The 13,407-nt window shown below is 44.7% G+C and overlaps 1 protein-coding gene across 1 annotated transcript in view; it reads left to right on the top strand.

Moving 5' to 3' along the window:
* Window positions 1-13,407, top strand: part of ADAMTS3 (ADAM metallopeptidase with thrombospondin type 1 motif 3) — a 127,611-nt gene that overhangs the window by 100,894 nt on the left and 13,310 nt on the right. Inside the window, exons 7-16 of the mRNA XM_076337703.1 lie at window positions 782-938; window positions 2,143-2,248; window positions 3,192-3,335; window positions 4,874-5,006; window positions 5,503-5,616; window positions 6,728-6,873; window positions 7,416-7,591; window positions 8,771-8,904; window positions 9,441-9,564; window positions 13,307-13,387. Of these exons, the coding sequence (XP_076193818.1) occupies window positions 782-938; window positions 2,143-2,248; window positions 3,192-3,335; window positions 4,874-5,006; window positions 5,503-5,616; window positions 6,728-6,873; window positions 7,416-7,591; window positions 8,771-8,904; window positions 9,441-9,564; window positions 13,307-13,387 (1,315 nt within the window). The remainder of the gene's footprint in view (window positions 1-781; window positions 939-2,142; window positions 2,249-3,191; window positions 3,336-4,873; window positions 5,007-5,502; window positions 5,617-6,727; window positions 6,874-7,415; window positions 7,592-8,770; window positions 8,905-9,440; window positions 9,565-13,306; window positions 13,388-13,407) is intronic.

Below are 13,407 nucleotides of genomic sequence, written 5' to 3'. Positions count from 1 at the left end.
CCTGGACAGTACTTGTAACAGTACATTGATTTGGCTGGTAAAATACACTCGGAGAGTTTTGAAACAAATGCCTGTTAAATTGTTCAGGGCGAGAGGAAAGCAGTAACGCTGTTCAGGGTTTGATAAAGATCATGTCTCTTCCATTTAACTCAGACATTGAATTTGGGCAAGACAAAAGACCAGTTTGATGTTTGTCTTGGAATTAAATTTACTGAGCTTGTAGGCACAGGCTGTAGCAGAAGTCTCACAGAACCAGACGTTTAATCTGTGTTCATCAGTACACATTTACTGGCACTACAGTGTCTTGCACCATTTGAGGCGTTGTCCCATGTGTGTGTATTATTCACTCCCTCCACACGGGCTGTGTGTATGTCACTACATGCTCATTCGTCTCAACCAAGTCACGTTGTCATCTGGCGGTCCAGAATGTAAGCAAGTTCCAACAAAAGAAATAAAAATGTCCTTATTCAATCCTAACATCGAGTTGCGTGTTCCTCCTGCACATTACAGGCTATACACAGAAAGGCAGTTGCTTTCACAGATGATACGAACGCTCATTAAACTGTCTTCAAAAAAACCCTAAAGGTGTACTATTATATATGCACGGTCACTGTTAACATACACATTTTCTTTTCTCGTAGGAAAGGAGGCTGTCATGACTTAGAGTGATAGGGTATTAGGAAGAGAGAAATGGGGACCTGGTTGGTGCTCCAAGAAAATGAAAACGTGTCTGAATTTCCTACCTTTAGGAGCTCCTGGGTCTAATGTGTTGCTCTTTCAGTCCATTAGCTTGATTGAAAGGGGGAATCCCTCCAGAAGCTTGGAGAACGTTTGCCGCTGGGCATATCAGCAGCAGAAGTCGGACCCCAATCACTCCGAGCACCACGATCATGCCATCTTCTTAACCAGGCAAGATTTTGGGCCTGCTGGTATGCAAGGTAATGCAGCTGACCTGGAGCAAAACTATCTGGACTTGGTGTTTCTTGGCTAGCGCCTGCCAGAAAAGAGGAAAATTTTAAAACGGCATTGTTATATGATCCTGAGACAATAAGCAACATAGGCCTTTATTCAGCAAGTACTTAAGGAAATGTTCGATTTTAAAGATGTATTGAAACCTGGTCCCGTTGGGGAAAGCACGTACGCTCATCATAACGTTCAGTCCCTCGTCCTGGCTTTAGGGAAGGCGCATGTGGACAGCGTGAGCATGTACTCATTACCCTGCCGCGGAGGGGAAGTACTTCCTCCCGTTCATTTTACATACTTTTTAAAAAGCACGTAGACCTTGCCGTGGTAGTCCTTGCCTTTTATATCTAACTGTGGCAGATCGAGTTTCTTACTTGAGAGATGTAAGTAAATAGCTATTTACTTTCTTCAAACTCCAGGTGCGTGTGTGCAGGGATCACTAGGAACGCTCAATGCACTTTGCATTCAACTTCGCTTTTATTTTATTGCATCATTCACTGTAGATTTCTTTTTATAGGTAGCGTACCAGCTACTTTGATACCTGCATTCATCTTTATGACTCAAGGAACTAATGATAATGGGAAGTAAATTCACAAAGTGTGATTTATGTCAGTGCAGATAAAGAAGAGTCTGGGTGAGGCCACGTTTTGGCTGTCCAGCTGGAGATGTCTTAGATATTTGTGTTCAGTACCTCCACGCTCCCTTCACCTTTCAGGGGGAGATGAGGGTCTGAGATCTCCTTCAGGTTTGGGCTGGCACGCCTGGAGTGAAACTGGTTAGGTTGAGATGTTAGGCAGAATTCCCTGTCTTCAGAAAGATTTTAGCTTTTACTGAGGAAAAGACATGCAATATGCACCAGGCAGTATGTACATGAAGGCAGTAATATGAGCACGTGCAAAAAAATCCCAGCCTATAGCTCTACCTTTCAATGGAACAGCCATCTTGTGCATTTTTGGTGATAAAAGTATAAGTGCCTGAAGTAACACAGATGTCTGTGGAATCAATCTCAGTATGTCAAAGCCATTTACTCTGTTTGACAGCAATTGCAAAGACAGAGAAAAAATTGACAATCAAAAGAAAATAATCCTAGGTTCTTCTCAGGTAGTAAGTTTATTGGGGGGGGTCTCGTTTAAAGTAAGTGTAATGGGTAAAAGAATCAGACGTGATTTCTCTCAATAGGATATGCTCCTGTTACTGGCATGTGTCACCCAGTCCGAAGCTGTACTCTCAACCACGAGGATGGGTTTTCATCGGCTTTTGTTGTTGCTCATGAAACTGGTCACGTGTAAGTCCAACTTTTACAATTAGATTGCCAGCAAAGGATGGCACTGCATCTCCTGCTTGCCCCAAGTGGTTTAATTTTAATGACTATATGAAAGCTATCCTGACTTTCTTTACATCCCCTTGGAATCCATCAGTGGCTTAAGCAATGAAGAGAGAAGTGGGGGAAGAAAGGAAGGGGAAGAGAGAGGGGGAACTTGTTTTCTCTAGGGTGAGGAGGAGGTCAGTAAGAAACCTGGAAGGCCCAGGCAGTGGAGACAGTCAAGCATCCTTAACTTCTTTCTTCTCATTGACTGACGGTGCTGATTTGTTAGATTTGGCACCTCTTCAGGAATGATAAAGTGTTAAGTTGGGAGTAACTGATCAAGCAAAGATCTCTGTTAGCTGTCTGGATGAATTAATGTCAAGCACTGAGGATCTGATTTTTGTCTTCCTTAAGCAGTGCAGGCTGCTTGTTCAGCTCACTGGGAGGAATTTAGCCCAGCCAGGTCACTTGCATATTAAGCTGTACCAGGTGCACGCTTGGAGATGCAACGTGCTAACCACGTTAGCTCCTTGGAGGTGCAACACGATAAGTGTGTTGGCTCTGTGTTTAAATAGGTGCTTTCGATAAATGAGTATACAAACGTGAACAATTCAACGTCTGGATGAACGGCTCCCAGAATTGTTGTTTTCCTTTATCCGAAGCGTAAGAAGTCGTCGTCATCTACTTAGTTCACTCCTGGTATTAACAAATAAAACGAAGTATAAATGAAAGAGTATTCAGAGAGTCCTTATGTTTTGGCCCCAAAGAAGATCAGTTTGAAATGCGGCTTATATCTGTGGAATGCAAAGAACAATTTCATTTTGCATGATTACACGTGCATGAGAAACTGATTTCTTTCCAGTTGTTTTACCAGTTGAAGAGCAGAAACCGCCTGGGCTCTGATACCCGTTCTTTGTTGCAGGCTGGGAATGGAGCACGATGGGCAAGGCAACAGATGTGGGGACGAGACGGCAATGGGGAGTGTTATGGCTCCGCTGGTGCAGGCTGCCTTTCATCGTTACCACTGGTCCAGATGCAGCGGCCAAGAACTCAAAAGATATATACAGTAAGGACCTGTCAGCACTCGGCGGTAGTTGTTTTACTAAAGGAAACAGAAGTCTTCGCCGTTCCCGGGATGCGGGGCCAGTGTGCTGCCCTCCGCTAGGCGAAGAGAAGAGGAGAGGCAATCCCGGCGTGAAGGAGCAGGCACAAGTGTCATAAACGAGACCCTTGACTGCGGAAGCCCTTTTTATAAACACAGCGGTACTGGGGCCTCAGAGGTACTGAGGAATGGGATCCGCCGGGGTGGCCTGCTCTCTGCTTCCAAACAGGGATCCAGCCTTCGGAGGCGTTCCAGTGGGCTGCTCTGTGCTTCAGTGCAACAGCAGCGAGACACCGCTGTCTCCACGGCTGGCCTCCTCCGCTGAAGCGGTTTCCTGATCACTTTTTTTGCCATACTCTTTTTCCATTCAAATCTATGTTAGAAGAGCTATAAACCAGGATCGATGCTTCCTCACTTAGGGCTGTACTCAAAGCCCGTTGCGTCCTCTGGGGGATGGTAGCAGGAGTCTCTCTGGCAGACTGTATGTCAGGTAGCTGGTGTTTTCCCTAGGTTTTCGATTTCTCTAGGAGCTATGCTGTGAAACTGGCAGGATGAAGCCCTAAACTCGGAAAAGGAACTAGCAAAAGTTGTGGAAGAGAGAAGGCGGCACGCGTGCGCGTGTCTGAATTAGGGAGAAAAAGAGAACAGATCTCTACCCTGCTGGCTCTAGTCTCCCTCCATGTGTGTACCTTCATCCAGCTGTTACTCGGGCTTCCTTCTCCATTGCAAATAGCTGGTTTTGCCAGTCAAAACTGCGTGAAAACTTAACGAGTTGACCTACATCTCCTACAGAAGAAAACCTATTGTAACATAAAGCATAAAATAGTAATTGATTGAGACCTTAGAGCTTTAAAGTGAAATATCCCAGTGCAGGAGGAGCAGCCCGCCAGTATCACTATTTTAAGACATCAGAGTTAAACAGGAATGAGAAAAAAGCAAGCCTTAGTCTTGCCCTTTGCATAGGCAGGGCTTCACCCTGCGAATACAGTAGATGTCGGGTAAGAAGGCCTGTTCCCGGACTACTGTCCTGCTTCAGAGCTCCATAAAGTCAGTGGAAAGACTCCCTCTGACTACAGCGGGCTTTGTCTTAGGCCTTGTATTAGGAATCATGCTCCAGGTCGAAGCACGTCGAGACGTTGCCCTTTGGCACTGAGAGCGGAGGAGTGCTTGTTTTCTACCTCTGGTGACAGCAAAGTGCAAATTTCACGTGTATCGCTAGGACAGGGAAGGGCTGGAGATGCCTCTCCACGGTCTCCAGCAAAAGCAGGGGTTTTGCTGTAGGATCTTCCCATCCGATGCTCAGTCACGTTGCACTAGGCAATATTCCTGCAGAAGGGACTGCCTGTGCTTTGGAGAGCAATAGCTATGTAAACAGGACAGAAAACAAGTTGGAGAAAAGGAGTATTGCCTTACAAAGAATAAGTACTTTGATCTTGCTGATCAAAAAGAAAAATCGCTACATCTTCTCATGATTTTTTTTTTCCCTGTGTATCTTTCCACAGCTCTTACGACTGTCTTCTTGACGACCCTTTCGAACATGATTGGCCCAAGCTTCCTGAACTGCCAGGCATCAATTATTCCATGGACGAACAGTGCCGCTTTGATTTTGGCGTTGGCTATAAAATGTGCACAGCGGTATGTCCAGGGCGGTCGTTGCAAAGACAAATGTTCATTCAGCAAGTTGGTGTCTGGCCTTATTAAAGAGCCGCGATATATGCATTTTCTCATAATTGAAGAGCAGTTAAACAGATTATAAAGAGGAGAGAGATATTTCTGGGTGAAACCCAGTCATCTGGGTCATTTCGTTGAATGGTCAAGTGGATGGCAGCACGGTCCACGTGACACAGACTTGTGGTAGTGATCCTAAGGAAGAATGGAAAAAAGCCTCAATTTCCTCCCACTTCTGGGTGTCTCCCCCTTTCCTCTTCTCGCCAGATCAGGACTAGGGGATGCAGGGAATAAGCACTGCCCTTTTCTTCCTGAAGATACTTTTGCCCTTTTCTTTCTGAAGATACTGTACTTATTGGTGGCCGTGTGTGTGAGATGAATTGACTGGGTGGGTTGAATCCTTATCTGAAAAGTATTAATCATCTAATGTTGAGTTTCATCTCATAAATGTTCTGCATTGCAGTTCCGAACCTTTGACCCGTGCAAGCAGTTGTGGTGTAGCCATCCAGATAACCCGTATTTCTGTAAGACTAAGAAAGGACCTCCACTCGATGGGACAGAATGTGCCCCTGGGAAAGTGAGTATTGTGTTTTCACTATGTTTGTATTGAAAAAAAAAAACCAAAACCCAACAGTTGCATTCATTTGGGTTGAAGGGCACAGAGGAAAACCGGGAATTGCCTGGCATCCCCTGGGTGGAGGCAGAGGAAGGGAAAAGAGGGAGCCGTGCTTTCCCACTGTGATATTTTGTGAACTGTACAAGGTTTGCCGTAGCACAAAGTAAATTTTGGACACAGAAGCCCCAGCTGAGGTGTAACCCATTCTCAGCCTCTTCTGTGGCCTTTTTCTTATGGTTTTTTGGATTCTTGTCTCATCTGCAAAGCGTCCATAAAGTGTCTTTAGGAATCCACAGTAGCAGATAATGCCGTTACTGTAGGACCGCTTCTTAGTGCTTGTGGTCCAGACATGCTGTGGCTAAATGTTTGGGTAGGCTTAGGGTTAGCTCTTTATTTTTCCCTTTTAATACCCCCATTAGTGGGTGTCCTGCTGCTAATTCATTTTTAATTATAAAATTATACTCAAATAAATGTTTGTTTAGCAAATTCCGTGTATTTTGAGATACAGGAGAGCCACTTATACCAGCTGAGTATGTCCTAGCCAGCAGCAAAACAAGACCCTGCCCAGTGACTGGCCCTCTGTTCCAGCCTATTTGCAAGAAGTGTGCTATTTGGCCGGTTTGAGGGAAAAAAAGAAAAAAAGCAACTAATCCTCAGCATAAACTTTATCCTGCTAATATTCAGAACATAAAAATTCCTTCAGAAAGGTGGTAGCGACTAAGACTCAAATGAAAGAAAGACTTATTTAAATTAAGGGAAGGGGAGGGTGGAACGTGTTGAGCTTCGTGTGTCTGCCCATGGGAGGGTTCAGGCTCAGGTTCGGCAGTGCTGCCGGCTCATTCACGGAGCAGACTGCCTTCAGGGAGGGGGATCGGGTCCTCTTGGGCCCAGAGTGCATAGACCCTCACCCCCTTTTGTCCCCAGGAAAGTCTCTGCTTGCAGTCTGTTCTCTGAGATGTCCCTTCTCAGCCCGTGAGCTCGCCTCTGTGCGCTTTTAATTTTACTGCGATTTTACATTTGGTTTGGTTTTTGTTTCTGTTCTCACCCGTTTTCCTTGCCCGATTTCTCTCAGTGGTGCTATAAAGGTCACTGCATGTGGAAGAATGCTAACCAGCTGAAGCAGGATGGCAACTGGGGACCCTGGACAAAATTTGGCTCCTGCTCACGAACCTGTGGAACTGGAGTTCGCTTTCGAACACGCCAGTGCAACAATCCAATGTAGGTCTCCCGGCCAGGTGGTAGTTCCAGCCTGGTTGCAGGTGTCAGTTTAAATGGCATTTACGTTTTGGATGGAGTTCTGCCAAAAGTCACATTCTGTTGGAGCCCCTTGAAATACGGCTTTTTGCAGGGAGCCGGGACCATTTTTGGAGAATCCAAGAATTTCCAGAGGAAAGCCTGTGGAAAACCATCCCAAGGATTTAGCTGACGTGTAAGAGAGTGAAGAGTACATAGTGTGTGAGCTCAGCAAGCTGCAGGATAAACTTAGATAATCTCTAATCGGAAATCGACTATTGGCAGCATATATGTGCACATGTATTACTTCTGCGTTTCAGCATATGCCTTGGGGATGCATGGGCAAGCACCGAGGTTATACCGCTATGCGGTGTAACTGCTCTCTTTCCATTTCTGTCACTTCACACGCCTTTTTTGCAAAATTGTCTCTTACAATAGAGCGTGAAATTTCAGCTAAGACAGAAGAAAAATCCCCAGAGGTAGTGTCCAGAGGGTTTTAGAATCTCATTAATGTTTTCTCTTCACAGGCCCATTAATGGAGGTGAAGATTGCGCTGGTGTCAATTTTGAGTTTCAACTTTGCAATACAGAGGAGTGTCCGAAGCACTTTGAGGACTTCAGAGCGCAGCAATGTCAGCAACGCAACTCCCACTTCGAGTATCAGAGCAGCAAGCACCACTGGCTGCCGTATGAACACCCTGACCGTAAGTTCTGGTGTTTGCCTTTATTACAAGTCAGTCCTGGAATCTCCCAGAGCTCGTGGGGGTCTTGTTCATCAGCCATGCAGAGACCAGAAATAATCCGTGTGTGAGCGAGTGTGGGTGAGACTAAAAAGCAGGAAAAAAGGGTGGCCCCAGAAGGAAGGAAGAGGTGCCATGCGAGGCGGCTGCCGTTTCCCCAACCCTAGCCCAGCTTGCTTCCCCTGGCTTTCATCCTCCTCCTAGCGAGAACATGATGTAGCAGGAGGCTTGAGGCTCCCAGCTCCTGCTGGAATAGTTGGTGGGTGCTCGTAGCGTTTAATGCGCTGCACTGTCGAGCTCCGGCTCTCTGCTGTTGGGGCCAAGTGTGGAAAGCTGCTGGGTGGGTCGTGGAAAACTCTTCCTGCCCTCTCTCCCATCCAGCTGTTCGTCTGCCTGAGTACAAAGGGTCAACGTTTGATCGTGGCTGCTTGAAGGTATTAACAGTGTTTTTCTAAGGGCACTACTTGAGAAGTCCTTAGTATTTTCCCACTGGTTTATAGATCCGCCCGCCTCGGCCTGATTCTGTCAGTCTTCGCTACTAACATTAATCTAACCCAGTAATTACCTTGAGTGACAGCTTCAAGCACAAAGACAGACTCCTAGTTCTCCCAAAGGTGTTGCGGAGTTGCTGGCATTTCTTCCTCAGGTATCTCCGGAGATACCCTTTACACGGATGGCTAAGGAGTTGGATTCAGACATCAACCAGGAAATAGGCGTCCAGCTGGTGTTTTCAAAAAAGGATGAAGAAAGTTAGAGATCCAAATCCTCTCTGCTTTTCACCTGGCTTCAGCACCACCTTCTCACAGACTCATTTTTCTGCTGTCATTTTTCTGCATCCCTGTGGTTTTGTAAACTCAGCCCTGTTCCCAACAGGATCGGAGTGAAAGCTGCTTTCAGAATAGCCGAGAAGCCAATCCTCAGAGCCTCTTTAGAAGGGAACTGATTTCTGTAAGAATATCTCAAAGTGATAGGCCCACAATTCACAGAAAAGCAAATTAGTTGCCTTTTTTTCCTAACAGCTGTCTGTTAACAGTCCTTTCTCTCTCTGTCGTATTCTCTTCACTCCTTTAGTGGGCTCTTTTTCTGAAACGCATCTGGATTGCTGTTAATTTACGCAGTTACTTCTCTTTCCTTGCTACACAGCTAATAAGAGGTGTCACCTGTACTGCCAGTCCAAAGAAACCGGAGATGTTGCTTATATGAAACAGCTGGCGCACGACGGGACTCGCTGTTCCTATAAAGATCCCTACAGCATTTGTGTTCGTGGAGAATGCGTGGTGAGTGACAGCTTCCCAAGGTCACCGTTGCGTTTGAGCTGTGCTGTGTTACAGAACAACTCTGGTTAGAATCAGTCAGAACAACTCAGTCAACAGCGCAGAGAGAGACTTTGCAGATGTTTCTAAACTAAATATTTGCAGCATCGTATTCCTCGTAATTCCTTGAGATCTGAATTAAATTAGAGCGATGGCACAGACCTGTTCCATGGAAATACTCCTCTTCTCTTCCACTGATCGCTTCGTTTGCCTTTTTTGCACTTAGTTTCATGTCTGAAAAGAATTGCGTCTATATTTCTGTCTTTCCCATCTTTCTTAGTCTTGAAGTACAGTGACTATAAAGCAAGAATCGCTTCCTATTTTTCACATGAAACCCATTATCCGGCACCGGATTTGCAAGTAATTTGTGTTTAAATAAAATAGATCCGTGCCGGGTGGTAATTTCCTCTGTGCGTTAATTTTGCGACGGCTTCCCACCATAACTAAAACTGACAGCCAGTGACAAAGCCTCCTCTGTCTTTTTGCTCTTCCCTCTGCAGAAAGTGGGTTGTGACAAGGAAATTGGCTCCAATAAGGTTGAAGATAAGTGTGGCGTCTGTGGCGGGGACAACTCGCATTGCCGAACTGTGAAGGGAACCTTCACCCGCACTCCCAAAAAGCTTGGTAGGAATAGCATTTTCATGCATCTGGATATAGTTTCTGTTCTCTCTGGTGTTTCTCTCATACTTACCGCTTTTGCAGACCGGTCGGAAATGCAGCCTACTTTAAGGTAGCAAAGCACAAGTTGCAAGCTGATGTGCAAAAACAGTTTAGTCCCTGATAAAGGAATGACCTCTTTAAAACAGTGTACTGTTTCTGTCCTTCGAAGGACCTGTTGGAAGAAAGCTTGATCAGTCAAGTGTGTCGAGAAATACTCGCCATGCAGAGCATGTTTAGCTCTTCTTTGTAAATGTCGAAGCCCAGCCAGACAGTGTTTGTGGTAAGTGGGGATACGCTGAGTTTTGCTAAACAAAAGCAAACTGTTCTTATCACAGTGAGATGCAGAAGAAATGGAGATACTTTGCCTGACGCTGTGCGTACCATAGGAAACTTTTTTCCTCCCGTGAGAGATTAAGCTTTTTCCAAGTTTTGCCTCTCAAACCTAAACTCGGCGAGTTTTAAAAGGAAGTCTGAATTTCTGTGCATCTGAAATGAGCATATGGATCATGTCAAGTTGTTTTTCTATGATGCTTTCTCACAAATTACAGCCCTTCAGTCAAATAAACAAATTAAAAATTAATTCAGCTGAATTCTGAACCAAATATATAAATGTTTTGGCAGGAATCCTCATTTCTCATATCCTTTAAGTTGTGTGACTGAGATCCAGTGGAACATATTGATAGCATTCTGCTCGCTCAGAACTAAGAACGACCTGGTTAAAATTTTCCGACTGCACTCTGGGGTACTTTGCAAGACATTTCATATCAATAACAATTCAAGATCTCCTTGGACTTCTTCAGAAATTTCTATTTCGTCAGTTATTTGTTAAGCCAGGGCACTATTATCTTGTACCTTTTGCTGTGACTATTTTGTGTTTTAAGGCTTTCCTGTATTGCCTTTTTTTTTTTTTCAGTCTGGGGAAGCTACTCAGGGAAGTGTATCTCCTGTATGACCGGGAGCACTTATTTCAGGAATATCTGTCTGATAGAACTAAGTGTTTTAATACAGAGGGGAGAAAGGCTAAGGGGCAGATAATGCGAATATCTGCATTAACGTCTAGAGGCTGGTAACTGCTGCCATGAAGCAGGCTTTACTGCAGCCTTAGTAATGAAATTTGGACAGTGAGCAGCCAAACTAAACTTGGACAAAGACAAGTTAATGTGCGACTGGAAATAAAATACGTAAAATATTCTGCTGAAAATACTAATTATTAGAAACCCGTTGGAAAAGTTTACTGATTGTAATTATCAAATTACAGTAGAGAGCCTTTCTGAAAGGGATGGTTCCCTGGAGGCTGATGGATTGGACACGGAATAATGCAAGAATCATTCAAACTTTGGGAGTAACGGACTTCAGACTGTAACTTGAGCCTCATACATAAGCCTGTGTATTTCTGGAGCTGGCAGCTACGGCGCTTTTCTTAAAAAAAAAAAAAAGTACTCAGCAGAAATAAGTGCTCGGCCTTCGAAGAGCATTTCTGATTTTTTCACTAAGAAAATGATTGGAATTTTGGGGGCAGAGAGGTGATTCATGTCACAACTTTGGATCCAGTCCAGTAAGAGCTTTCTCTAAGGAGTCTGCTTTCTGCTGTCCCTACCGACGGTTTGCAGCTCCTAGCTCGCAGCCCGTGCACTGCCTAGGCCTGTGGCTTGGCTTACTCCCTGGGAGGCAAACAGGACGAAGGAGAGGCCGGCAGGGGCCAAAACACGCTACTGACCCCACCGCGTTGTGGCTCAGCATTTCTGCCTGCGGGCCGCTGAGAACCACCGCGTTGGCTGGCGGGGAGGCGGCATGCCACCGAACGCTGACACGGTGTTCTCGGCGTCTGGAAAGCACGGCAGTGCGAAGGGGCAGAGGGTGCTAGGAGACAGCTCGGGGAAGACTGCTGTTAATCAGCCACTTACTCGCAAATGTTTGTGAAAGTGATAGAAGGGCTTAAGAAATGTTTATTGTTTTACCGTAACTTTGGCAATCTAGTCATTAAAAAGACTAATTGACCTCTTCCAACAGGAAAACATTTAAGCAAGAGGTGCCAAAAAGAATTCAAGTTTCTGGAAAATGAAATCTGCAAGTATCCAACTTAAAATCACCTACCTGAACTTTCACTGGTCTGACTTTCATTGACTATTAACATTTGCTAGATGTGTCTAATTCTGCTCTAAATGCATTTGAACACATAACGTAATTTATACTTTACACTTGTAAAGACCATCTGGCTGACAAACGTAGTCAATGAAACAGCAAGACTTGGCTCCCATAGCACTAATTACAGACGTTCTATTTAAGGGAAGACAAGAGGAGCGTTTACATTGCCCAAAGGAGCTCGCAATATTTCCCTTTCTGAAACAAAGGAGTCCAAAAATACGCTGGGTAAGTTTCAAGCGCTTGCAGAAAGAGAGGCATCCATGGCAACTCCAGAGTTCTTGCTGCAGTTCTCATCTCCATCCAGACATTGATAGATAACGCCAAATCAGGCAAACGCTTTATGTTTCATATGCTCAAAAGACGATCGATGGAAAGATTGGCAAATGCTGTTTGCGCAGTCACTCCTCAGCCAAGACCGTGATTTTACATATTCCTAGCTCTTCTTTTCCTTCACTTGGATTTTCCGCGGAGCTGTAGTAGGTCAGGTGCATGACAAACTACCGACGCATTCGTTAGTCCCAGATTCCCCAGGATGAAACAGAATTACTTAAATGCTACGTCTCGTGTTTGCAATGCACAAGTAGTAACACTCTTGTCACATCTACGCTGCTTCTATAGCAGGGCTGGATTACCTGGAAGATTGCATAGCGGAGTACAAAACAGAGAGAAACTTACTCAGCTCTTTAAAAAGGGATCTACAGAGATCTATCATAATTACATCTGCAGTTGTTAAAGAGAAAATAATAGAAATGTGAAAATACCATGCACGCAGAGGGCTTATGATGCTCTTGATTAAAACCTGATATAGAAGTACCTGTTGACCGGTCCCTAGGAGGGATTTGAGTCTTCCTAATGACAATACTTACTTAATGTTACGCTATTTACCTGTGATTTGGACTGATAAATAATTGAAATGTAAAATAAGAATCATTTTCGTTGGGAACAGCTTTTTACTCTTAGCTGTGGAGAGTTGAATTCAGCCCTTTCACTTCAGCAGCAGCAATTTAATTGATGCATTTTACATTCACAGTTGTAAATAGTTTGGGTTCACTTCCATACAGACAGGCCTTGTCTGATGCGTAGCGACAATACGCCCACCTTCCTCCAGTCTTTGATGTCTCAGAAGTAAGCAGACACACTTAAGACATGAACATCTAACATGACAGTAAGTAAACTCAAGTCTAACAGCCTGGCTGATGAGTGATTTGGAAAAAATAATCAGGAAGACTTGGGTTTTTCCCCCTCGTATCCTGAGGAACATAGGAAACATATTTTTGCCTGAATTGTTAATTGATATGGCCTGTAGCAGTGTAGCAAGTCAAGTGACAAATAGATTTGTAACCGGTTTCTCTCCTCTCTCCGAAAGAGGAGAAGCACAAGGAGGTCCTGTCAAATACGTTACAAAACTATTTGCTCAGTTTCTTTCTGACACTGCTGCTCCGTTGAAGATGGATGCGCTCTTCTGCAAGTAGAAGCTGGGTCACGTAGTGCGCTCCTAACCATGGCTATTACTTTTTCTTTCCACCTCTGCTTTCTCCATTGACTACTACACATGCCAAAGGGTACCTTAAGATGTTTGATATCCCTCCTGGTGCTCGACATGTGTTTATCCAAGAAGACGAGGCTTCTCCTCACTTTCTTGGTAAGTGTTTCTCTCCTCAG

Source organism: Aptenodytes patagonicus, chromosome 4, assembly GCF_965638725.1.
Source record: "Aptenodytes patagonicus chromosome 4, bAptPat1.pri.cur, whole genome shotgun sequence".
NCBI classification, from domain to species: Eukaryota; Metazoa; Chordata; class Aves; order Sphenisciformes; family Spheniscidae; genus Aptenodytes; species Aptenodytes patagonicus.
This window is presented reverse-complemented; position numbering and strand designations above follow the sequence as displayed.